This window comes from Saccopteryx bilineata, chromosome 11 (genome assembly GCF_036850765.1).
Source record: "Saccopteryx bilineata isolate mSacBil1 chromosome 11, mSacBil1_pri_phased_curated, whole genome shotgun sequence".
In the NCBI taxonomy this organism is placed as follows: domain Eukaryota; kingdom Metazoa; phylum Chordata; class Mammalia; order Chiroptera; family Emballonuridae; genus Saccopteryx; species Saccopteryx bilineata.
The window spans coordinates 62847286-62872431 of record NC_089500.1 but is presented as its reverse complement, the minus strand read 5'-3'; the positions used below and the strand labels follow the sequence as shown (position 1 = coordinate 62872431).

Genomic DNA, 25146 nt, shown 5'->3' with positions numbered 1-25146 from the left:
TCTTCCCCTCCTGCAGCGGAGGCTCCATTGGAGCAAAGATGGCCCGGGCGCTGGGGATGGCTCCTTGGCCTCTGCCCCAGGCGCTAGAGTGGCTCTGGTCAGAGCGACAGAGCGACGCCCCGGAGGGGCAGAGCATCGCCTCCTGGTGGGCAGAGCTTCACCCCTGTGGGCGTGCTGGGTGGATCCCAGTCGGGCGCATGCGGGAGTCTGTCTGACTGTCTCTCCCCGTTTCCAGCTTCAGAAAAATACAAAAAAAAAAAAAAAAAAGAGAGATTAAGTAAAAGTTCCTTCTCAAAGGCCACACCACTATCAGCAGCAGAGCCAGGATTCCCTTTCAGAGGCAGCTGCTGCTGGCCCCTCCAGGCTGACAGGACAGGGTCTGAGAAGGGTCCTCCAAGGCCTCCCACAGCCCTGACCAAAGCAGGACCAGCCACTAAAGTTACTCCCACTAGCCGCTATGTCTTGACACACACAGGAGCTGCAGTCAAGAGTCTGTATTTTGTCCCTTGTAAGTCAATCTGTCATCCATTCTGCAACTCTTACCAGATTACTTAATGCCACTGCTTTCAGTCAGCACGAGCACTGAGATGGAAAAGTTAATGCCCAGGTTCAGAGCGCCGAGGGCCTCTGACAAACAGTCATAACATGGGATGCAGGACAGAAGAAGGTATACTCGACTAACCACACAGCTCACGTGTTAACATGCACAGTTTCCTAAGAGCAAAAAAGAAAAAGCTATCTTTACTGAGTCCAACTGAGTACAGAGCACCCTCCAAGACAGTGTGAGACCACCACCCACAGCGCACAGACAGCAAAGTGGGATGCAGCTGGAAGCACTTGCCCAAGGCCGCGCAGTGCCAAGAGATTCTGAGGAAAGAGAAGAGTCCACAAACATGTACTCACTTTCAGTTGTTTGGTGCCTTTGGCCGTTTTGAGTCCTATGATTACATGGCTAATGGTTTTACCATAACCCCCCATGGGGTTCTCTGTCTCACACGGAGTTAGCTCTGTGACTTCACCTTCATAAACCTCCTTGGTTTCCTTTATCCGCAATCCTGGAAGAGATGGCAAAAGAGCCCTGGTCAGAAGCAGAATTTTCTTACTCCTTAACAGCCTTTTTTGCCACAAACTTCCATGTCACAAGAATTGACAAGTCAACCTTACCGATGTACATTCAAAGCTGTCGTCCCGGGTAGAAGAGCACTACAAACGCAAAAATAACTGACGAAGCTATTTAGAATGAAGAACAGTTTTTATTTGTTTGTTTGTGTTGTTTTGTTTTTAAGCGAGATGAGAGGAGATAGAGAGACAGACTCCCACATGTTTCCCAACTGGGGCCGCTCACAATGGAGCTATTTTTAGCTATTGAGACAGAGGCTCCATGGAGCCATCTGTAGCACACGGGGCTGACCTGTTCGAATCAATCAAGCCATGGCTGCAGGAGGAGGAGGAGGAGGAGGAGGAGGAGAGAGAGAGAGAGGGAGAGAGAGAGAGAGAGAGAGAGAGAGAGAGAGAAGGGAGACAGAGAAGGGGGAGGGGCAGTGGTAGAGAAGTAGATGGTCGCCTCTCCTGTGTGCCCTGACCAGAAATCAAACCTGGAATTTCCACAGGCTGGGTCAATGCTCTACCTCTGAGCCAACCAGCCAGGGCCAAGAAAAACAGTTCTATTTCAGCTTTTCAAAAGGACTTCCTAGATTCAAATCTAGAACTAGAAGATAAGCTATAATTCTTGAAATTGTTTAGACATCTGCTATACCTCCTAGGGATTAAAACTTAGCTTTAGTCTATGATCCAGCCAGTGAACCCAAATCCCAGGGGAGTAGCAATTACATGTGCCTTGCTTCGCCCCTTCCAACACTATCAAGCCTGAGCAAGGTAACTATATTAGTCAGAGCTCCATGCCAACAGCAGATGATACCTGATGCTGCTGTGTGTTCTGGGCATCTAGTTGACCCTCACTGCATACCCCAAGAAGAAATACCCAGTGACACTCACTATTTTCAAGTTTTCCAAGGTCACAAAAATAATTTCCAAAGCAATTACCCCACAGTGAAGCATTTACAGTTGTTAGATTTATACAAAGGCAAATGTCCCTCCTCATTCTAAACATCCCCCACATTAGCTGTTCAATAAATGTTGGTTGTCAAACAACAAACTAAGAATTGCTGCCAAATTAATTTTTAGAATATGACCTCAGTGCCTTTTTATACAATGAAGTACCTTTCCTTCCTTTCTGGCTTTGCCAACTCCTTCTTACAGACTCTCGGGTCAAGACCCGCCCCTCTAGAAAGCTCACCATCTGGATGACTCCAGTCAGCTCCGCCTCCCACTCGGCACTCACTCATGGGACCACAGGGGCTTGTGGGCCTGACTACCCTTCTGTTCAACTGTCAACATGCTGCAGGCCCAGAGGAATGGATGAAGGAAGGAGGTCACTTAAGGTTGAGAGGGTGTCATCAGGCAGACATCCAATACCCAAGAGATCTGCCTGAAGGTAACTTTAGCACCTTCTATGTAAAGCCCAAGATCTCGAAGGTTGCCACATGACGTAACAGTCCGTATCTCCACAATACCCCTAACCTCAGCACCAAAGTTCAGGTCTAGCCTAGCTCAAACCTCCTTTTCCTCCAAAGTCAACATGGGCATGGCATGTCTCTGCCCATTGGTTCAGGAGATCAGGGAGAAGTGACTAGAAGAACCATAAGCAGCTTCTGAGTTCTAACAAGGTCTGTTTCCTGATCTGGGTGCTGGTTACATGAATGTGTTGATTTTACAAAAACTCTCCTAGGTATCTACTTATGATTTACACTCTTTTCTGTATGTGTATATATATATATGTGTGTGTGTGTATATATATATATATATATTACGCCACAATAACATTTACATTAAAATTTTAAAACGTGGATTTTTCTAATCAAGCAATGCTAATTATTAGTAAATTAAGGTTTTCTTTTTTGGTTTTTTTTTGTATTTTTCTTAAGTAAGAAGAGGGGAAGCAGAGACTCCTGCATGTGCCCAACCAGGATCCACCAAGCAAGGCCACTAGGGTGCAATGCTCTACCCATCTGGGGTGTTGCTCTGTTACAACTAGAGCCGTTCTAGTGCCTGAGGCAAGGCCATGGAGCCATCCTCAGTGCCAGGGCAAACTTGCTCCAATGAAGTCTTGGCTGCAGGAAGGGAAGAGAGAGACAGAGAGAAGGGAGAGGGGGAGGGGTGGAGAAGCAGATAGTTGCTTTTCCTGTGTGCCCTGGCCGGGAATCAAACCCAGGACATCCACACACCAGGACAACGCTCTACCACTGAGCCAACCGGCCAGGGCCTATTAAGGTTTTCTTAAAACAGGAAAACAAATATACATCACTGAACACCCCTTCTCTGAAAAACACATACAGACAGCGACACATGTGCATGTATATGCGCACACACAAACTCTCTTTCCAATTCCCAGAGTCTGGGTTAAACTGGGTTAAGGGATCCAAATGACTTTCTCGGAAACCACAGCCATGTCACAGGTAAGTTAACAGATAAATTTATTTTCAGAAGATTCTAAAAAACATCAACAAGAAAGCCATTCTAAGTTGTTGTGCCTGCCATCAATTCAAAGGCAAGGGCATATAGTAGAAGGTGTGTAAAGAAGGGGTCCTTAGCCTGACCAGGCGGTGGCGCAGTGGATACAGCGTCGGACTGGGTTGCAGAGGACCCAGGTTCGAGACCCCGAGGTCGCCAGCTTGAGCGCGGGCTCATCTGGTTTGAGCAAAAAAGCTCACCAGCTTGAGCCCAAGGTCGCTGGCTCGAGCAAGGGGTTACTCGGTCTCCTGAAGGCCCGCGGTCAAGGCACATATGAGAAAGCAATCAATGAACAACTAAGGTGTTGCAACACGCAACGAAAAACTAATGATTAATGCTTCTCATCTTCTCCGTTCCTGTCTGTCTGTCCCTGTCTATTCCTCTCTCTGACTCACTGTCTCTGTAATAAATAAATAAATAAAAATTTAAAAATAAAAAAAGAAGGGGTCCTTAAAATGAAAACTGGCAGACCATACCAAGAAGAACAACTATACACCCAGGCCTCTTCGCCTGTTCGAGCAGCCCACCCAGTGTAGGCCTCGCATGTCACTACCTCATTTGACCCTGAATTGTGGACAACAGGAGGTACTATCACATCTCATTTCAACCTAGCCAGGGTAAGTACTCTATCACCATTTCATAGCTGGGATGTCAGCTGCAAGAGGTGAAACAAAACCCTTTCCTCCTTCGCGGCAGACCCAGGCCTGCAGTCTCTTCCATCCACACACAGGACCCCAGCTCACTGACAGCCTTTACACCAAGGAGAGTCAACCTTTTTACACCTACCGCCCACTGCTGTATCTCTGTTAGTAATAAAATTCTCTAACCGCCCACCGGTTCCTACTTTATAATGGTGATTTATAAAGTAGGGAAGTAACTTTATAAAATATAAAGCAGAGTTACAGCAAGTTAAAGCATACAATAATAATTACTTACCAAGTACTTTATGTTGGATTTTCGCTAAGTTTGGCAGAATAAATCTTTATAAAACAACTTACTATAGTTAAATCTATCTTTTTATTTATACTTTGGTTGCTCCGCTACCGCCCACCATGAAAGCTGGAGCGCCCCCTAGCGGGCGGAGGGACCAGGTTGACTACCCCTGGTTTACATGGTGCTGCTTTGTCCTTTCCACCTTCCAGTTACCATGTGGCATTGACCTCGTCCTTCCCTTTCCGCCAGCCCCTGGCTATGATCCTAGTCTCCATCTAATTTATATCTTGCCCAAAGGAAAAAACAGAAATATAAGAGAAACCCATAGATGAAAAAGGTATTAAGACACATATCAACCAATCTATCATGGAGACCTTTATTTGTATCCCAATTCAAACAACACTATAAAAAACACACTGTGTTATAAGACAACTAGAAATTTGAATATTAACTAGATATTTGGTGGTGTAATGCCGGCAGTCGAGGCCAGGCAGGTTCACATTGGATTTGAGCAGACAGTAATCAACTGCGGAGCCAGAAAGTGTCGGGCCATCCTCGTTTACTGGAGACTCAGAAAGACAGCTGAGCAAATAAACAACAAAAGGGAAAGAGCTAATAAACAAAGGAAAATCTGCTATTTGCAGTAAGGGCAAGGGAGCAGGGAAAACCACACCCCACGGTGGCAAGAGAGCGATCTGGGAGAGTCGTCACCCAGAGGAAGCACCCACGGACTTATACAGGCCATGCACACATGCCTCTGCCATGCCCTCACGCACTAATCAAGCAAAGTGCTTGCAGCTGGTAAACTCGTGAGCAAGCTTAACACAGCTGCCCCGCAGGTGGTCCAGGCAATCCCGGGCTACAAACGAGATAGGTTCTGTAGGTTTGTTCTTAAGTTGAATTTGTATTTAAGTTGGAAACGGTACATTTACCTATTAAATGCAACATAGATATTTGTCTTAACATAGTATTTATTTTTACCTTTCTGTGCATATAAATACTTAAACATTTTCAAACCTACAGAGAGCCTATTTTGTTTGTAACCCGGGGACAGTATTAAGGAATTTATTGTTCATTTTTTCTAGGTATGATAATTGTATTGAGTTTTAAGTCCTTATTTTTCAGAGCTACAAACTGAAATATTTATAAAATATTTTTAAGCGAGAGACAGAAAAACAAGGACAGACAGGAAGAGAAAGAGATGAGAAGCATCACCTCACAGTTGTGGCACCTTTAGTTGTTCAACAATTGCTTCTCATATGTGCAGTGACTGGGGGGCTCTAGACCCCTTGCTCAAGCCAGCAACCTTGCACTTCAAGCCAGGGACCTCTGGGCTCAAGCCGGCAGCCAGGGGTCAAGTCTATGATCTTGTGCTCAAGTTGGCAACCTCAGGGTTTCAAACCTGGCTCCTCAGCAAACCAGGCTGACACTCTATCCACTGTGCCACTTCCCATTCAGGCATATTTATGAATTTAAAAAATATCTGCAGGCCCTGGCCAGTTGGCTCAGCGGTAGAGCGTCGGCCTGGCGTGCGGGGGACCCGGGTTCGATTCCCGGCCAGGGCACATAGGAGAAGCGCCCATTTGCTTCTCCCTCCTCCCCCCTCCTTCCTCTCTGTCTCTCTCTTCCCCTCCCGCAGCCAAGGCTCCATTGGAGCAAAGATGGCCCGGGCGCTGGGGATGGCTCCTTGGCCTCTGCCCCAGGCGCTAGAGTGGCTCTGGTCGTGGCAGAGCGACGCCCCGGAGGGGCAGAGCATCACCCCCTGGTGGGCGTGCCAGGTGGATCCCGGTCGGGCGCATGCAGGAGTCTGTCTGACTGTCTCTCCCCGTTTCCAGCTTCAGAAGGAAACAAAAAAAAAAATATCTGCAATAAACTTCAAAATAATCTGGAAGGGAATAATGGGGACTATAAGTGAATCAAGATTAACTATGAGATGAAGCCTGGTAATGGGACATTGGGGTCATTATACCACTTGACTATTATTTGCACATTTGAAAATTTCCAAAATAAAAGTTTTTATAAAAAGAGGAAAAAACAACAAAATACTACTCTACAATCTCCAGAATCACTAAAAGTAAAGGCTGATAATACCAAGAGTTGATGAGGATACAAAACAACAGGAAGGTTACACTGCCAGTGGGAGTATAAACCGGTACAAATACTTGAAGAACAACATGGTATTATCTCTTAAAGTGGAACACACGAATATCCTACAATTCTGCAATTCAGCTCCTAGGAATATATATACATACCCACTAGGCATGGGTACAGCAAGGGACACAACCAGTAATAGTCACAGAAACATTGTTCTTAATTGACAAACACTGAGAAAACTCCACTGTCTTTCAACAGTGGAATAGACAAGTGAATTGTGGTGACTCATACAACAAAATATCACAGAGCAATGAAAAAAAATTACTACTACATGCAACAATATGGGTGAATCTCACAAACTTGATTTTGTGGGAAAGAAGCCAAACATGGCAGAATATATACTACAAAATTGCATTTATTTGAGGTTCAAATACAGGCACAAACAACAACATGGTAATGTTAGAATCAAGACAGTGATTAATTTGCCAAAGGAAGTAATGATGGAGATTGAGAGTGGGCATAGAGGACTTTAGGGTATTGCCAACATTCTTTTTCTTGACTGGGTATGGTTTCATGGGTTTTCAATTTATGATAGCCCATCAAGCTATATATTTATGATTCATGTACTTTTCTGTATGCATGCACAAAATTACCAAGCCATCTCAAAAAGTATTTTTATAAATAATACTTAGTGGGACCTGGGAAAGGAAGAACACTGATGGTTTAAGTTTAGGAAACACTGCTCTAAGCTTTAGCTGAAGTCTACAGTAGTCAGGTGATTTGGAAGCTACCTTTCCAAATCACCTGACAGGCCTCTACAGTTCCTCTTTCCCTGGCCAGACTTACTTGCAAATCTTAGGGACTGGGACCCTGCCATCATTAAAGCTCCCCAGATGATCCCCATGTATAGCCACAGCTGAGAACCACTCATGTAAGACAATGAACTCTGTTCTGCTCACAATGTGGAGACATAAACTATTCCTAACGGCAGGAGCCTTGCTATGTTTGGGGAACCTCACCATCAAGCCACCTCTGTTCTGATCTGGAAATACCCCATTGACAAAGAGAGACACTGCCAATGGTATCAATCACATCCCACTTTTAATTGTGGTCAGCACCTTATCACTGGGTCAGCTGACTTCTTCCCCCAGAAGCCCAATTTGGACAAAGACTCTCAGATACTGAAGTTTTACTCTACCTTCACTCAAGCTGATAGCCAACACTGGAAGTTTTGGAATAACCCCAAAACAGAGGCTGCAGTTCATTTTTGCCTTATCAGATTTTTAGTTCCTGAACATCAAGACAAAAATTTCTAAACAAGATGTTTGTATCAGAAGATTGTGACAAACATGGAAAATTCTATACTTTTAAAATAAACTTTGATTTTTAAATCAAAATTTTTATATCCCACAGAGATAAATTCCTTCATGGAATGCTTTCCTATATTTACTATTAGACGACTATGACAGGAAAGTCCTTGAGTGGGGGACAAAAGGCATTCTCGTCTCTCATTAGTCCCATATTTACTTAGAAGTTGCTCTGTGCTGACAAGCAGGCAAGAACACGGCTGACGGACAATGAAACGGGCTGTAGCCAGGGAAGGGGCTGAGCTGGCGCTATCTCTGGCAACGACAACACAAATGACACAGGTTTCATCTGCTGGCTCAGGTTTCTAAGTCCCTGACAGGGACCTTCATCACATCAAGGAAATGGCACAGACTCCTTGCTTTTCATTTCTGGTCAGCTTACCGCTTTCTTCCACCCCCTCGGCCAACCTCACAAAAATTCAAAGGCAGAGAAAGATGGGCAAGTTCCTTTTTGAAGACTGTCAATGAGCTGCCTTTTTATTCTGTGGCAGGATCAAGAAACTTCTCTTCACCTGGCTGCCATCAAAAGAACTGCAATGCCCCCCACCCATAAAAGGGCAAATCACAAAACTGATGGCTAAGACGTTTTTCCAAATGTTAAAGCATTTTAAGTTACCTTTAAGCAATCTAAACACATGCAAGCAAGAAAAGGTCAGTTTTGTTAGATTTTATCAATGTCAGGAAAATATTTTTTAAATAAGTAAAAATGCAAATTAGAAGTACATATATTTGAACCAGCTTAACATTTTACTGATTATCTCATTAATTAATGAGTTAAATTAAATCTATGGCACATGTCTATTACCTTTCTTTAAAAGTTCTCAAAAGATTTGAAACCCTGAAGAGGATCCTGTGAGCCATTTCCACTGTTCTTTCCAGTAATGATGGTCCAAGGACAGCACTTCATGTAATAACATGGGCTGAACCGTACAAATACAATGTTGCTAACAAAGCAAGATACAAACCTAGAGAACTTTCCAATGAGAGAGTTTAAAAGGGAGAAATTCAGCCACACTGCCTAGGGTATGAAGGGTTGTGATGACCACAGAAGCCACTGTCACACAACTCTCACTCTGCAGGAACACGGGGGAGCTATGAGGGCTGTCACCACAGAGGACACAAGTGACATCTGCGGTGCAAGCTGTGGGTCTGTACCATGAGCTGCTTGGTGACTGCATACACCTGTACTTCATCATTGTTAAATGATAGGCATGTTTTACATAGTTTTCTAGATGTTATATTTCAGTTTAATACAGTCACCAAAAAATCCAATGTTTATGGTAAAAAATCATTTCAAGTAAGAAACATTTTGCAGTTTAAAAAAGTCTATATTCCAAGTAACACAACAACACAGTTCAGTGTCCCTGGTCCCCGGTGCTCAGCAGGACCTGGTAGGGAACATCAAGAACACGTCTCAGGCCCACAGGGCTGGGGCAAGCAGGGTAAGCCCACCCTGAGGAGAGCGCCGCCTGGCGTCGACCAGCCACTGCCCTGTGGAAATGAACACTCCTTTCCGGCAGAAGGATCTTGTATGACATTCCCCAATTTCTAAATATTGGCAACCACATAATTCAAGTTTTATTTTTAAAAGCACTGTATAAATCAAACAAAATGTCTATTGTCAGACAGAGACTGAAGGCTACCTCACTTAGCTAAAGGCTTCTGTTTTCTCTCTGCTTTCAAGTGCATCCCTCCCTTCTCTAATTCAGAAAAACTTCACTGAATACCTACGATGTGCCAGCAGCTGGGCCAATGAAAGTGAGCACTGCCCACCACATCTGCAGCAGACAGTTAATGAGGGCCCACCCGGCTCCTTCCCATGCCTTCCCATCTCCCAAAGGGAAAAACCTGGCAGAGGAGGGTGACATCCTCTCTCCTCTGGCTTTCAGCCCCACATCTAACCCTTCAGGAAATCCTGTCGTTCTATCATCCAGCTGTATCCAGAGCCCAGCCGCTTACCACCTCTACCACTACTGTGGTTGCAGCCATCACCAGCTCTTGCTCAGACTCCTCCTGATCTTCCTGCTTGTACCCTGGCCCTCCTTTCTGCCCACTCTCCATACCCCAGCAAGAGTCTTATAAAACCACAACTACCCTCCAATTACCATACTTCTCCTTTCACTCAGTGAAAGAGCCAGAGCCCTAACTAGGCCCTAGGGCTCCACAGGATCTCACCCCTTAACTAGACTCGGCTGCCCTGAGGCAAGGATCCTGGGCTAGACAAATCTGTTCTTTCCTAAACTTGCATAATTTCCTTGAAACTTTTTAGTAAACTTCCTTCTTCAGATTATTTATGTTTGATACCAAAAAGACTGGGAAACGGTGCCAGTACTGACGAGTGTTGATAACTCATGATTCAGCAACTGTATTCCAGAGGTAGACTCCCACCTGTGCAGGGACACAGGAAATAGTGCATAATAGCTTGAAAGGAATAAGCTATTTTACAAGTAGATGTGAGGGAAGCTGAGATGTTTCCAGAGCCTGCTCCACAAGTCCTGGCTGGCAGGAGGGTAACACTTAGAAGAGGCCATTCTCCTCACAGAAATCTTCAAATCATTGCTCTAGAATAAGACAACTAGGTTAACACTGGAGCTCTGCTCCTCACTAGCTGGGTACTGTGGGTGAGTTACTGAACTCTCCGAGTCTGTTTTATAAGATGCTAAATGAGCCTGAGAGCCTGCTCCTGGTGGAGAGAAAGGATATCATCAATGCAGGGGCGTACACATAATGAACCCTCAATGTGGCAGGTGCAAGCCCTGCGAGGTTGGCGCCATCAGCCTCAAAGCTCTGCCAGGCCTCAACACCCAGAACCAGGGCACAGGCAGCATGACACATAATGCTTTTGGCTTAAGTCCAAAACCTGTTCAGTGGCCATTTCTAAAAGCATAAATGGCTGCCAGAAAAATCTGGCTTGTTTTTAAAAAAATCATTTCATAGCCATAGCTATTTTGTCAGGTTAAGAACCCCAGCTCCACAGCTGGGGCCTGTGTTTGTTGACTGTTAAAGCACCTCAGTTAGAAAAGCTGCCTGGACAGTGGTGGTGCAATGGACAGTGTCGACCTGGGACCCTGAGGTCCCAGGTTCAAAAACCCGAGGTCACTGGCTTAAGCGTAGGGTCACTGGCCTGAATGTGGGACCATCTACATGATTCCATGGTTGCCGGCTTGAGCAAGGGGTCATTGGCTAGGCCTGAGTCCCCAAATTACCCCCACCCCCTGGTCAAGGCATGTATGAGAAAGCAATCAATGAACAACTAAAGTGCCGCAACTACAAGTTGATACTTCTCGTCTCTCTCCCTTCCTCCCAACCTAGCACCAAAAAAAAAGAAAAAAAAGGCTGTGTTAAGCCGAGTTCTTGTTTTGTTTGAATAGGTAACACTAATGTTGCCAAAAGAAAAAGGGCAGTGTAATAAATACAAATCATCAAGCCATTCTCACAACCAGGAGGCTTCAGTGCACACAAGAGTGAGAACTCCTCCTCCTGCAAACATGATACTCACCGATGGCCCTGCGGAAGTTCTCCATCAGCACTTCTGTCTTCTTGATCTCCGTGGAGTAAACTTCACTCCCCACCATGGGGCAGAAAGGCACCTTACTACCCAGCTCCTGAGCAATAGCCAGAGCTAGAGCTGTCTACAGAAAACAAGAAAACATACTAGTTTCACATTCCTGAAAAACAATCACTCAGAGATATACACTATAAAAAAAAATTAACCAGGAACAACTGAAAATCTAGTCCTTTTAGTTTAACATATTTCACACAATAGTTTGATGACTCATTCCTTTATAATCTAAATGCCATGTTTTAACCATACCTGTAATTACAAGTAATCATTCACTGAGACTCAGAGCAGACCCAACTGGAAGTGTTTCACATGACCCTCCCAGCTGCCCTGCGAATTAGATACTACTACTTTCACCACTTCACAAATGAGGAAACTGACACAGAGAGGGTAAACAGCACATCCTAGGTACCACAATCTAGAAAATGGCCAAGTGGGGATTTAATTCTGGCAGCATTACAGAGATCACATTTCCATCATACCTAGTATATATAATCTACTAAAACTGTTCCTTCAATATCAAAACAGGGTCCTAACCGAATCACTCAGAAGACCATTACTGGGTCTTTGAGATCACTACTTTGTTTATACAAGCACAGGAGTTTTATATTAAGTGGCCCACACATAATGAGTACATGAGGTAGGATTCTGAAGCTATGAACTGGTCTTACATTACACTTTAACGTGCCCTAGTAAAACAACAAGTTGATTTTTGGTAAGTGTGAGGCAGCTGTGTTAGACTTGCTCGCAGGGTTACCAGCTGCAAGCACTTTGCCTGATTGGTACGTGAGTACGTGACAGTGCCACGTGTATACGGCCGATATAAGGCTATGAGTGCTTGTAGTCGAGAGAGACTGGGGATTACGGATGCTCGGATTGCCTGCCCGCCACTGTGAGGGGCCATTCTTGCTGTTTGTTTGCCTGAGAGGTGGTTTCCCCTGCCTGTGTGCTTGTCCGCCATTGAGACTTTATTAAATGGAGTGGCCCAACCCTTTCCGGCTCCACAGTATTTCTGTCTGCCCTAATCCAATGGGAACCTGCCTGGCCTCAGCCACCAGCATTACATCTGGCTTAGTGAGCAGGGTTCGGAGCAGATGGGTACGAAGCCGCAGCCACCCTTGAGGGGTGGTGGTCGTTGTAATGGCTCCAATGGCTGTCCTTTTGGGGACCGTGGGTTGGTTGTTTTTCACAGCCTTACCAGAGGAAACCGAGAGCTCTGTGTGAGAGGCAGCCTGAGATCGCAAGGTCCAGGGTGAGTTGCGGACCCAGCGGCAGCAATGGCTTGAACTGGAGCTAGCATGGGAGAAGGAGGCCGGTTTCGGGAGCTGCAGTTTACCCTGGAGGGTGAACGTTGGCAGTGGCAGCTGTTGGTGCAACAACTGCAAGTTCAGCAGCTGCAGGAGCCAAAGATAGAGACTGGGGATTGCAGATGCATGGATTGCCTGCCCGCCACTGTGAGGGGCCATTCTTGCTGTTTGTTTGCCTGAGGTAGTTTCCCTGCCTGTGTGCTTGTCTGCTGTTGTGAGACTTTATTAAATGGAATGGCCCAACCCTTTCCGGCTCCACAGTTTTGCTACCATCTGCCTGAATCCAATGTGAACCTGCCCAGCCTCGGCCACAGTTGTGAGATGCTAAACAGAAGTAGACTTCACAGATGTATGATCAAGCATCAAGTATGAAAAGGAAGTTCATGACATTTTCATCTTGCCTCCACAGGAGTCTGAGCAGCCAGTTCCTCAGGTGTACGGGCTCGGGAGGAAAACCAGCTACAGAGGACCAGCAAAGGGGCTCTGACACAGTGTTTTAAAACCGGCACAGGAAAGGTTCTGCATAGATTTTCTTCTCAACGCCCCTTTGGTCACAGTTTTCGAGATGGTAGAACCCTCTAGAACAGTGGTATCCAACCACCGGCCCAGTGCAGGCCATGAAGGACTTAAGCACCTGCATAGTCTTCACACAACGTCAGGGTGAGTGACTTTTTCACGGATCGGCACAGAATTTCTGGCAGGCCAGTGGTTGAAAACTACTGCTCTAGAGAATCGGCACATAGCATCACCTAAGAAGCACTACCCTGAGGGGAAGAAACTGGGTTTTAATTTTGGTTTTGTCCCTAATTTTCAGTGTAACCCTGGGCAGTGTAAATCTCTGCTGCCCAGTTCCCTCAGCTGCCAAATGGAAGCCCTAGGTTTAGATCACAGATAGCAAATTAGTTGCCCACATTCTGGTTCTGTTTTGACTGGCAGTCTCATGTATGTTTTAAAATTCAACTTGGCCTGACCAGGCGGTGGCGCAGTGGAAAGAGCGTCGGACTGGGATGCGGAAGGACCCAGGTTCGAGATGAGCGTGGGCTCATCTGGCTTGAGCAAAAAGTTCACTAGCTTGGACCCAAGGTCGCTGGCTCAAGCGGGGGGTTACTCAGTGTGCTGAAGGCCCACGGCAATCAATGAACAACTACTGTGTCGCAATGAAAAACTGATGATTGATGCTTCTCATCTCTTCTCTGTTCCTGTCTGTCCCTGTCTATCCCTCTATCTGACTCTCTCCCTGTCCCTGTAAAAAAAAAACAAAAAAAAAACTTGTGGCTCACTTTTGAATGATGGCAACTTCCACATAAAAATCCAGCTATTTACAGGCCTACCTCAGAGGTAATGCGGGTTCTGTTCCAGACCACAGCAATAAAGTGAGTGTCGCAATAAAGTGAGTTGTAATCCTTTTGCTGGTAGAGGGTCTTGCTATCAATTTGTAAAAACACATTTGTGAAGAGCACTAGAATAAGGTACACCTGTACGCAGCTTCTTCTGAGCTACTAGGCTGGCAGCAGTGGCCGTCACCCACATGGCAGCACCCAGTGTGAACGCCAGGGTGACTGCCTTCTTCAGTGAGGTGCCACTCTGGCCCTCACAGGGCACTGCTCCCTGGGGCTGACCTGCCCCCGGCACTTCACTCATCCCACTGTGTGTCTGAGGAGGCAGCCGAGTTGGTGATCTTGAAGCTAATACCAATAAAACTTATTTTCTAGTATTCTAAGAGCGAAGGGAAATTTCTGGAGCATGGTGGGGTACACTGAAAGGAGTGGAACTCTAACACCTGTCCTCCCAACAGACCCATAGGCTGGCCACGCCCACCTCTATCTAAACCCCACCACCTTCTGAGCCAACCCTCTTTCTCATCTGGGTATCTCTATATGCCCCAATTCCCTACCCTCAGCTGCAAGCTTCCTAGGTAGTGACTGTATCTGATTCTATGGCATCTCCCCATCTCTACATAATACAGAAGAGATGGCCAATATACTTCTATTAAGATATGATAAGCCTGACTAGGTGGTGGCGCAGTGGAAAGAGCGTCGGACTGGGACCCAGGGGACCCAGGTTCGAGACTCCAAGGTCACTGACTTAAGCGCGGGCTCATCTGCTTTGAGCAAGGCTCACCAGCTTAAGCAAGGGGTCACTCGGTCTGCTGTGGCCCCCTGGTCGGGGCACATATGAAAAACCAATGAACAACTAAGGTGCTGCAACAAAGAATTGATGCTTCTCATCTCTCTCCCTTCCTGTCTGTCCCTCCGTCTCTTTCTGTCACACAAAAAAAGACACTTGGTTAAGAAAGGCTTCAGGCGTACCTAGTTAATGCCACTTGAAGGCTCCCAGGAGGCAGGTATATAATATGATTACTATGCCTACACCTACTATATATAGTGCTAGTTACTTGCATGACAGATCTCCCTGACTCCTCCCAACTAGCCTATGAACTTGATAATCCAGTTCGCATTTTACAGATTTAGAAACTGAAACTCAGAAGTTACCAACTCATCAAGGTCAAACAACAAGCAGCACAGACAGGATACAAACCCCAATCTCAGATTATTTTTGTGCCCACGCTCATGCAGTGGCACACAGAGAGATGGTGCCCAAAGAAGAATAAAGATGTCCACTTTATTTTCAATGTCCTCTGAACGTCTTCTTCAAAGCACGCAGTCCTGTTGCTAATGGTTTGAGGACCTCAAAAATGAAATGTCTACATGAACCATGTATTTGCATCTCTAAATAAGCACTGTGGGCAGCTGTGTTAGGCTTGCTCGCTGGTTTGGCGGCTGCAAGCATTTGGCCTGATTGGTGCGTGAGTTTGTGGCTGTGCCACGTGTGTGTGGCCTATATAAAGTTACCGGTGCTTGCACTTGAAAGAGATGGGGATTGCAGATTACCTGCTCACCACTGTGAGGGGCCATTCTTGCTTTCTTTGCCTAAGAAGCGGTTTTCCCGCCTGTGCGCTTGTCCACCATTGTGAGACTATTAAACAGAATGGGCCAACGCTTCTGGCTCCGCAGTTTCTCTACTGTCTGCCTGAATCCAATGTGGACCTGCCTGGCCCTGTTCACTGGCATTATAACACTCCTGCCTGTCACTCAGGTAAGCTGCCTGCACTGTCGGGCCCATCAGCACACTATAAAGCAGGGCAATTACCACATGCCTTCAACTAATAAAAAGGAATTGGACAAACTTATAAGTGATGAGGACTCATATTTTCTGGGATAAAAGTAGTATATTACTAAACTAGAGCCGTTGGAAATCCTGTTACAAAACACCTACAAATAAATGAATAATAGTAAACCCATTGCCTTGAAAGTCTGAAGTGTGGTTGACAGATACAGAAAGCAAGGTGTAGCATTAAGGCAGAAATCCTTAAATTAAAAAAAGGACACCTGAAGGACCACATAGAAAAGATGAGCCATTAAAAAAAAAAAATCTCGAGCCTGACCAGGCGCAGTGGATAGAGAATCGGACTGGGACACCGAGGACCCAGGTTCGAGACCCCGAGGTTGCCAGCTTGAGCGCAGGCTCATCTGGTCTGAGCAAAAAGTTCACCAGCTTGGACCCAAGGTCGCTGGCTTGAGCAAGGAGTTACTCGGTCTGCTGAAGGCCCACAGTCAAGGCACATATGAGAAAGCAATCAATGAACAACTAAGGTGTCACAATGAAAAACTGATGATTGATGCCTCTCATCTCTCCGTTCCTGTCTTTCCCTATCTATCCCTCTCTGACACTCTCTCTCTATGTAAAAAAAAAAAAAACAAAAAAAACCCTCAAGGTATAGATATAAACTTGTCAGTTTGCCTTGGCTCTGAGTGTGGAAAGAGTCTCCCTAGCATGCACTCAGATTTAGGACTGGTCTTTACACTACCTGATGGCCAAACAACCCAACCCAACTTCATATCAAGTGTCCTGGACTGGTAGCACAGCACAGCACAGCTCTCACAAGTCATCTAAGAAAACAGTCCTAACTTTAGGAGATTAGAGAAGCATCACAGATTTGGTCAAACACGATTTCAAAAGCAAGGCCCTGACCGGTTGGCTCAGCGGTAGAGCATTGGCCTGGCATGTGGAAGTCCTGGGTTCGATTCCCAGCCAGGGCACACAAGAGAAGCACCCATCTGCCTCTCCACACTTCCCCCTCTCCTTTCTCTCTGTCTCTCTCTTCCCCTCCCGCAGCCAAGGCTCCACTGGAGCAAAGTTGGCCTGGGCGCTGAGGATGGCTCCACAGCCTCCGCCTCAGGCACTAGAAAGGCTCTGATGCAGTGAAGCAACACCCCAAGGGCCCAAGCATCGCCCCCTGGTGGGCATGCCAGTTGGATCCCGGTCAGCGCATGCAGGAGCCTGTCTGCCTCCCACCCGGCTTCTCACTTCAGAAAAATACAAAAAAAAAAAAAAAGAATAAATTATTTCATAAACAAAGAACAAGAGGCTATCAAAAATAGCCAGACTTTGTAGGAAAAAAAAAAATACAGCTTTGGGGAGGGAGTGCTTCATCTCTACAAAAAACACAAAAAAAGCAAGCTAAATATGTAAAAAAAAAAAAAAAAAAAAAAAAAGGACATTTTGAAAATCACTATTTTCTATTATCAATATGACAAGAAATAACAAGTGTCAAAGAGGATGTGTAGAAAAGAGAACCCGCATTCACTGCTGGTGGAAATGAAAATTGGTGCTGCCACTAAGGACAACAGTAGGGAGGTTCCTTAAAAAATTAACATTACAGCCTGACTGTGGTGGCGCAGTGGATAAAGCGTTGACCTGGAAATGCTGAGGTCGCTGGTTCGAAACCCTGGGCTTGCCTGGTCAAGGCACATATGGGAGTTGATGCTTCCAGCTCCTCCCTCCTTCTCTCTCTCTGTCTCTCCTCTCTCTCTCTCTCTCTCTCTCTCTCTCTCTCTCTCCCTCTCTCTCTTCTCTCTAAAATGAATAAATAAAAAATTAACACTACAGTCTGACCAGTAGACAGAGTGTCGGACTGGGATGCGGAGGACCCAGGTTCGAAACCCTAAGATCGCCGGCTTGAGTGCAGGCTTATCTGGTTGGAGCAAGATTCACCAGCTTGAGCCCAAGGTCGCTGGCTTGAGCAAGGAGTCACTTGGTCTGCTGTGCCCTACCGTCGGGGCACATATGAGAAAGCAATCAGTAAACAACTAAGGTGCATCAATGAAGAATTGATGCTTCTCATCTCTCTCTTTCCTGTCTGTCCCTACCTATCCCTCTCTCTGTCTCTCTCTGACTCTGTCAAAAAAAAAAAAAAAAATCAGACTAGTACAGCTACCATATGACCCAGCAATCCCTTTTCTGGGTATCTACTAAAAAGATTTAAAAACGCTTATTCATAAAGATATATAGCCTGACCTGTGGTGGCGCAGTGAATAAAGCGTCAACCTGGAAACGCTGAGGTTGCCAGTTCAAAACCCTGGGCTTGCCTGGTCAAGGCACATATGGGAGTTGATGCTTCCTGCTCCTCCCCCCTTCTCTCTTTCTTTCTCTCTCTCTCTTCCCTCTCTATAATGAATAAATAAAATCTTTTATAAAAAAGACTTCATACCTAGATTAGAAATTAAAAAAAAAAAAAAAAAGAAATAAAGATATATATGTTCACTGCAGCACTATGCACAACAGCCAAGACATGAAAATAAGTCACTAAAGACATGGTACATAATATACAGTAAAATACTCCCCAGCTAGAAAAAAAAGTGAAATACTGCCATTTGTAACAACATGGAAGGATTTTGAGAGTATTATGCTTAAGTGAAATAAGTCAGATGGAAAAAATCAAGAACCACATGATTTCACTCCTATGTGGGATATAAAACAAAAAGGAACAAACAAAAAACCAAACTGATACAAACAACAGAATGGTGGATAGCAGAGAGGAATGGGGGCTGGAGAGGACGATGAGGGTTAGGGGGGTCAAATACATGGTGATAGAAGGAGACTAGATTTCAGGTGATGGCCGAACAATAGAGTATACAGAAGTCCTATTGCAAAGCCAACCGGAAACATATGTAATATTATTATTAACCAGTGTTGTCCAATAAATTTAATCATAAAAAATCAGTCTGCAACCACCAATGTGATAGCCAATAAGGAATGAGTATCAATGAATATCCTTTCATTGATGTGGTTTCATTTGTGGTGAAAGGTACAACATCTCAACATGTCACTTCAGATTCCTCATTGATAACAAAGGGAGCTAGCACCTTTACAGCAGAATTTGACATAAGCCTTCTGTGGTGAAGAAATGGGGGGATACAACATCACCCATGCAGTGTTGGTTCATGTTTAATATTTAATACAATCACTGTTAACAGTTGTAGGACAGCTGTAGGTATAGAAAGGGTCATCATACTAAACTTTCAACTCTTTTGTAGGTTTCAAATTTTTCAAAATAAAAAAGGAAAAATAGTCAATGGATTGGATTAAATAGCAGCTCAGTCATAGCTTACAAGACAATCAGACTGGAACCAAGGTCTAACGAAAACACCAATAATGCAGCAAAATAAAAAAGATAGAAAATATGAAAAAGCGGTTGAAGGACAAGACAAAATGAGCAGCCAGGGCCTGCCAATCTTGGCCCTTCGGACAGTGTGGACTGGGTACCTGGCTGTAGGGACGTCCTGTGCAAACTACAGGACGTTGAGCAGTCCCATGGCCTCCACCCAGAGGGGCCTGCAGTGCTCCCCACCCCACCGAGCTGTTGCCACCAAAACTGTCTGTAGACATTGTCAAATGTCCTTTGGGTGGGTGGGGGGCTACAAAACTGCCCCAGGGTTGAGAACCTTTGCAGTAAAACTTAGCATCTATATGAATTTCCCAGAGGAATTTAAGAGAACAAGGAAAGGCAGTATCTGAAGAGGTAAAGGCTGACAATTTCCCAGAACTCATTAGAGATTTAATACTCAGATTCAGAAAGCACAACTATTATTAAGCCTAAAAAATAATAAATTCACTCTTTTACATACAACAGTGAAACACCAAAACCAAAAATATCTCAAAAACATTGAAAGAAAAGCCAAAATCCTCAAAATTAGGCTTTTCAAAAGCAAAAACAGAAGCCAACAGGCAGCAGTTTTCTTTGACAGAACTGACAGATAGTAGCTGCCACCTGACCTAGATATCCAACGTAACTACCTTCCAAATCAAGGGCAACATACACAGTGTGTCCATAAAGTCATGGTGCACTTTTGACCGATCACAGGAAAGCAACAAAAGACGATAGAAATGTGAAATCTGCACCAAATAAGAGGAAAACCCTCCCAGTTTCTGTAGGATGATGTGGCAGCATGTGCGCATGAGCAGATGATGACGTAACACCGTGTATACAGCGGAGCAGCCCACGGCCATGCCAGGCGAGATGTGGACGGTACAGAGGAAAGTTCAGTGTGTTCTGTGGCTCGCTAAATTCTAATCCGTGACCAAGTGCAACGTGAATATCGGCGCATTTATAACGAAGCGCCACCACATAGGAATAACATTACTCGGTGGGATAAGCAGTTGAACGAAACCGGCAGTTGGGTGGAGAAGCCCTGTTCTGGTAGGCCATCAGTCAGTGACGAGTCTGTAGAGGCTATACGGGATAGCTACCTAAGGAGCCCTAAAAAATCTGTGCGTGAGCCCACATCGAACTGCACTGAATAGGTATGAAGCTGGGAGAGTTTTCCTTTTATTTGGTGCAGATTTCACATTTCTATCGTCTTTTGTTGCTTTCCTGTGACTGGTCAAAAGTGCACCACGACGTTACGGACACACTGTAAATACAAACCTGACTTTGCCACTAATAAACTTCTAGATGTAAGAAGAAATAGTAGTAAGCAAATAAACGGTAAACACACTGGACAAGTTAACATTGCTTTCTGATGTAATGAAAGCTCACATTTACAAGGCACATTAATGTTCAAAAAAAGTTTTTCACAAACGTCCTTCTTTCTCTAACATAAGACACCAAGATAAACTATACCATCAATTCAATTTATGGATTCAAATGATAATTAAAGTCATTACCTTACAACTAACCAGTTTAATAACTGCCTGAAACCTGACCAGGCGGTGGTGCAGTGTACAGAGTATCGAACTGGGATGCTGAGGATCCAGGTTCAAAACCCTGAGGTCACCGGCTTGAGCACGAGCTCACCAGCTTCAGAGTGCAGGATTACTGGCTTGAGCATGGGATCATCAATACAACTCCATGGTTACTGGCTTGAACCGAAAGGTTGCTCACTTGAAGCGCAAGGTTGCTGGCTTGAGCAAGGGGTCAATGGTTCCGTTGGAGCCCCCTGGTCCAGGCACATAGAAAGCAATCAATGAACAACTAAGGTGCCGCAACGATGAATTGATGCTTCTCATCTTTCTCCCTTCCTGTCTGTCTGTCCCTATTGGTCCCTCCCTCCCTCAAAACAAACAAACAAACACACTGCCTGAAATGAATAGGGCATGTGCTACTACTTCAGAAAGGCTAATGGGCCTCCCTCCAGTCTCACAGAAAGTCAGCACCAGCGCTGGAATTTACCTTTACAAACAATCCCAAGCTCCTACTCTCCTGTACCAAGTGGCCCTTTTGAAGAACCAGGGCTCTCAATGGGGACTCTGGGGTGTTTCAAGTATCTAGTCAGTCTCCTTGTAGGTCCCAACAGGCAACACTGCCTCCTCTGCCTGAAAGGCTCTTCTCTTCCCCACAAAAACAACTGCCTCCCACTCTGCCGGGCAGATGTGAAGACCCAACCCTTCCGCTCCACCAGCCCTCAGTGCTGCCTCCTGCTTGACTCCAGCTGCATTTAACATCAGTCAGGACCTCGCAGCTTAGTGGTCAACTAAAACATTTTGTGCTGTAATGGTTTCCTCTTTCTGCCCCGAAAGCCCTTCGAAGATAAAAATCAAGTCTCCAATTCCTCTCTTCTCCCTTCTCCCCATCTTCCACATAGCCAGAACAGTGCTGGGAAAAGTCAGCATTCAGAAAAACACTTGCTGACTGGTTTTTTCCCTGCGCAAGTAAGATGTCACTCTGAAGGTTTTATGAAGCCGTAGGCAAACAGAAATGTATTCCCAGAGCAAACAAGACTCGAAAGAGATACAAGACAAATTCTAGAGACAATGAGACCCCTCCAAGGACTTCATTCTCTCTTCTCTGGAGGTCGTCCAGGACACCCTGGATTTTAGAAGCATGGATTTTAGATACCCAATTATATTATTGCACATTAGTTTTAAAAACATACATATAACCAATTTAGCTAAACAAAGACTAGTTAAGACACAAATTTAATTTGGCTTAGACATTAAGATCATTCTCTTGGGTAGATTAAAAACACGAGAGAAAATGAGTACCTTGCCAGTTCCAGGAGGTCCTGCCAACAAGACAGCTCTTCCAGCCATTTTCTTGCTTTTGATTAATTCTACTATCACACCACATGCCTAGAGACCAGAATGGAAATAATTAATCAGTATTAAAATGTTTCACAGGGGGAAAGTCCAAACAATTCACACGCTCGTTCAACTAACACTGAGCGCCCACACACTGCAGGCACTGTTCTAGGTGCTGCAGGCGGGGGGCGGGGGGGAGCAAGGTAGAAAAGCCTAGTGTGTACAGAGCTCCATTCCACTGGAGACAACCACAGACACTGTATAAGCTCACGAACATGTAGAATAAAAAGGTAATGACAGAGCAAGTGCCTGGGCAGAAGTTACTCTAGCAGGAATGATCCAGGAAGGCCTCTCTGAAGCTCCAGGCATGGCAAGAATCAGTATTGCATTCAAAGGAAAAACAAAATTCAAAATACAGGAATGAGCTTAGCTTGTCCAAGGGACAGAAGGCTACAGTGACCGAAGTACAGGGAACAAGAAGAAGGGGAAGATGACATGAAAGAGGTGGGCAGGGGCCGGAACTCAGAACAGAATTTGAGAATCCACATTAAAGTTTGGATGTTTTTCTACATGTACTGGGAAGACACTGAAAAGGTCTTATGCTACGCGTTATGTTATGATGATTTGTTTTCAAAAGATCTCGATGGCTACTGTGTGGAGAATAGACAGTAGGAATAAAAATGAGAGGAGTGACTTTAGCCTGATAACCAGATATAGATTCTGGGGGCCTATACACTTCCTGAAATTGGACACAAAATTATGTGTATGTCTTCACATGTGCATTTTTTGATTCACAGCTTTCATCAGGTTCCCAAATTAAAACCCATTAACGATTAGGAATCAGTGACATACACTATAGCTGGTCATCAGTTAACTACACCAGAATGCTGCAAATCAAATGTTACATGTGAGGTTAAATCTGTGGAACCATAAGGCTCACTGAATGCCTTTTGAATCCTCAAAATCAAATTCCTTGCTCTTCTGTCTGGGCAGTGACAACACTGTACCCTATGACAGGGTCTTGTGAGTACATCTTATCTCCTCTACCATTATTCCCCATGGACTGTGAAGGGTACCTTGGTACCACAATTAAGACAGCCCCTCCAAAACTGTGGGTTCAAGAAATGCATGCAGCCTGACCAAGCAGTGGCGCAGTGGATAGAGCATCGGACTGGGATGTGGAGGACCCAGGTTCGAGACCCTGAGGTCGCCAGCTTGAGTGCAGGCTCATCTGGTTTGAGCAAAAAAGTTTATTAGCTTGGACCCAAGGTCACTGGCTTGAGTAAGAGGTTACTCGGTCTGTTGTAGCCCCACGGTCAAGGCACATATGAGAAAGCAATCAATGAACAACTAAGGTGTAACAACAAAAAACTGATGATTGATGCTTCTCATCTCTCTCCGTTCCTGTCTGTCTGTCCCTATCTATCCCTCTCTCTGACTCTCTCTCTGTCTCAGTAAAAATAAAAAAATAAAAAAGGAAAGAAATGTATGCAGTTGTGTTATACTCTATTTCTGGCTCAGTTGGAAAGGCACAGTGCCCTTAATAGAGCCTAGAAGCTATTTTCAGATGCTGCATTCCTAAAAAGGTAACAGAGCCACTATGGTCTTTCCATAAGAACCCTGTGATATCACAATTCTCACCATGGGAAGTCTTTAGGAAACTTAAAAGAGGTAGAAGAGACTTTCCAAACCTTGGATATGTATTCATTTACAAACTAGGACCTCTTCCAATTAATCTTCCTCAGTTTAAGCTCCAGCTTCTCTCCAGTGAGGTATGTTCAGTGGATACTAAAATTTAAAAAATAAAAACTGAAAAGGCCTTTAAAAGATCACCTAGTCAAATTCTCAAATTTTTTAGATGAGGAAATTAAGCATCAGCAAAACAACTCATGTGACTGGTCATACAAGGATCTGGTAGCTGATGTGGAATGCCTATTCAGTAAATACTGAGCCCCTAATAACAAGTCAGGTTCTGGGTATTTAATATTTAGTATTTTTAATAGTATTATCTGGTCTCTATCTCCAGGAAGCTCACAGGGGCACACAGCATCAGAGTTAAGAGCATAGATTCTACGTTCAGTAAACTTGGGGGGGGGGTTGGTTGTTTGTTTTTTATTTTTTACAGAGACAGAGTCAGAGAGAGGGATAGATAGGGACAGACAGACAGGAAAGGAGAGAGATGAGAAGCATCAATCACCAGTACTTCACCGCACCACCCTAGTTGTTCACTGATTGCCCTCTCATATGTGCCTTGACCGTGGGCTTCAGCAAAGCAAGTGACCCCTCGCTCAAGCCAGCGACCTTAGGTCCAAGCCGGCGAGCCCCACTCAAACCCAATGAGCCCGCGCCCCCGCGCCCGAGCTGCGACCTTGGGGTCTCGAACCACATCCCAGTCTGACGCTCTAATCCACTGCGCGACCGCCTGGTCAGGCTGTTTGTTTTTTTAAAGATGTTATTTATTGGCTTTAGAGAGAGGAGAAAAAGAGATAAAGGTAGGACAGGAGCGAGAAGCATTAACTCATAGTAGTTGCTTCTCATTTGTGCGTTGACTGGGCAAGCCCAGGGTTTCGAACCAGTGAGCTCAGCATACCAGGTCGATGCTGTATCCACTGCGACACCACAGGTCAGGCAGACCTGGGTTTAAATCCTGGCTCTACCATTACCAAATGAGTGACCTTGGACCCACCTACTTAACCTCTGTGAACCACAGTTTCCCTATCTGAAATAGAGTTCATAATAGTGGCACACATGCTAAAGTGTACTATTGTCTGCAACTTACTTTGAAATGCAAAAGTGGATTGGTAGTTTGATAAATGAAGTTACATAATAAAGCAACTGAGTAAAATGTTAACTGTAGAATTTAGGCACAGAGGTATTTACTATACAAGTCTTAGAACTTTCTGTATGTCTGGAAAGTATTATAGTAAAGTGGGGGACAGACAATTTTAGGGCG

General features: G+C 44.9%; 1 protein-coding gene across 2 annotated transcripts in view; it reads right to left on the bottom strand.

Moving 5' to 3' along the window:
• Positions 1 to 25146, bottom strand: part of RUVBL1 (RuvB like AAA ATPase 1) — a 52983-nt gene that overhangs the window by 16621 nt on the left and 11216 nt on the right. For both annotated transcript variants that reach the window (XM_066247186.1, XM_066247185.1), the window contains exons 2-4: positions 22158 to 22244; positions 11464 to 11596; positions 904 to 1055 (exon numbers count right to left, since the gene is read on the bottom strand). In XM_066247186.1, coding sequence (XP_066103283.1) covers positions 904 to 1055; positions 11464 to 11596; positions 22158 to 22244 — 372 coding nt within the window. The remainder of the gene's footprint in view (positions 1 to 903; positions 1056 to 11463; positions 11597 to 22157; positions 22245 to 25146) is intronic.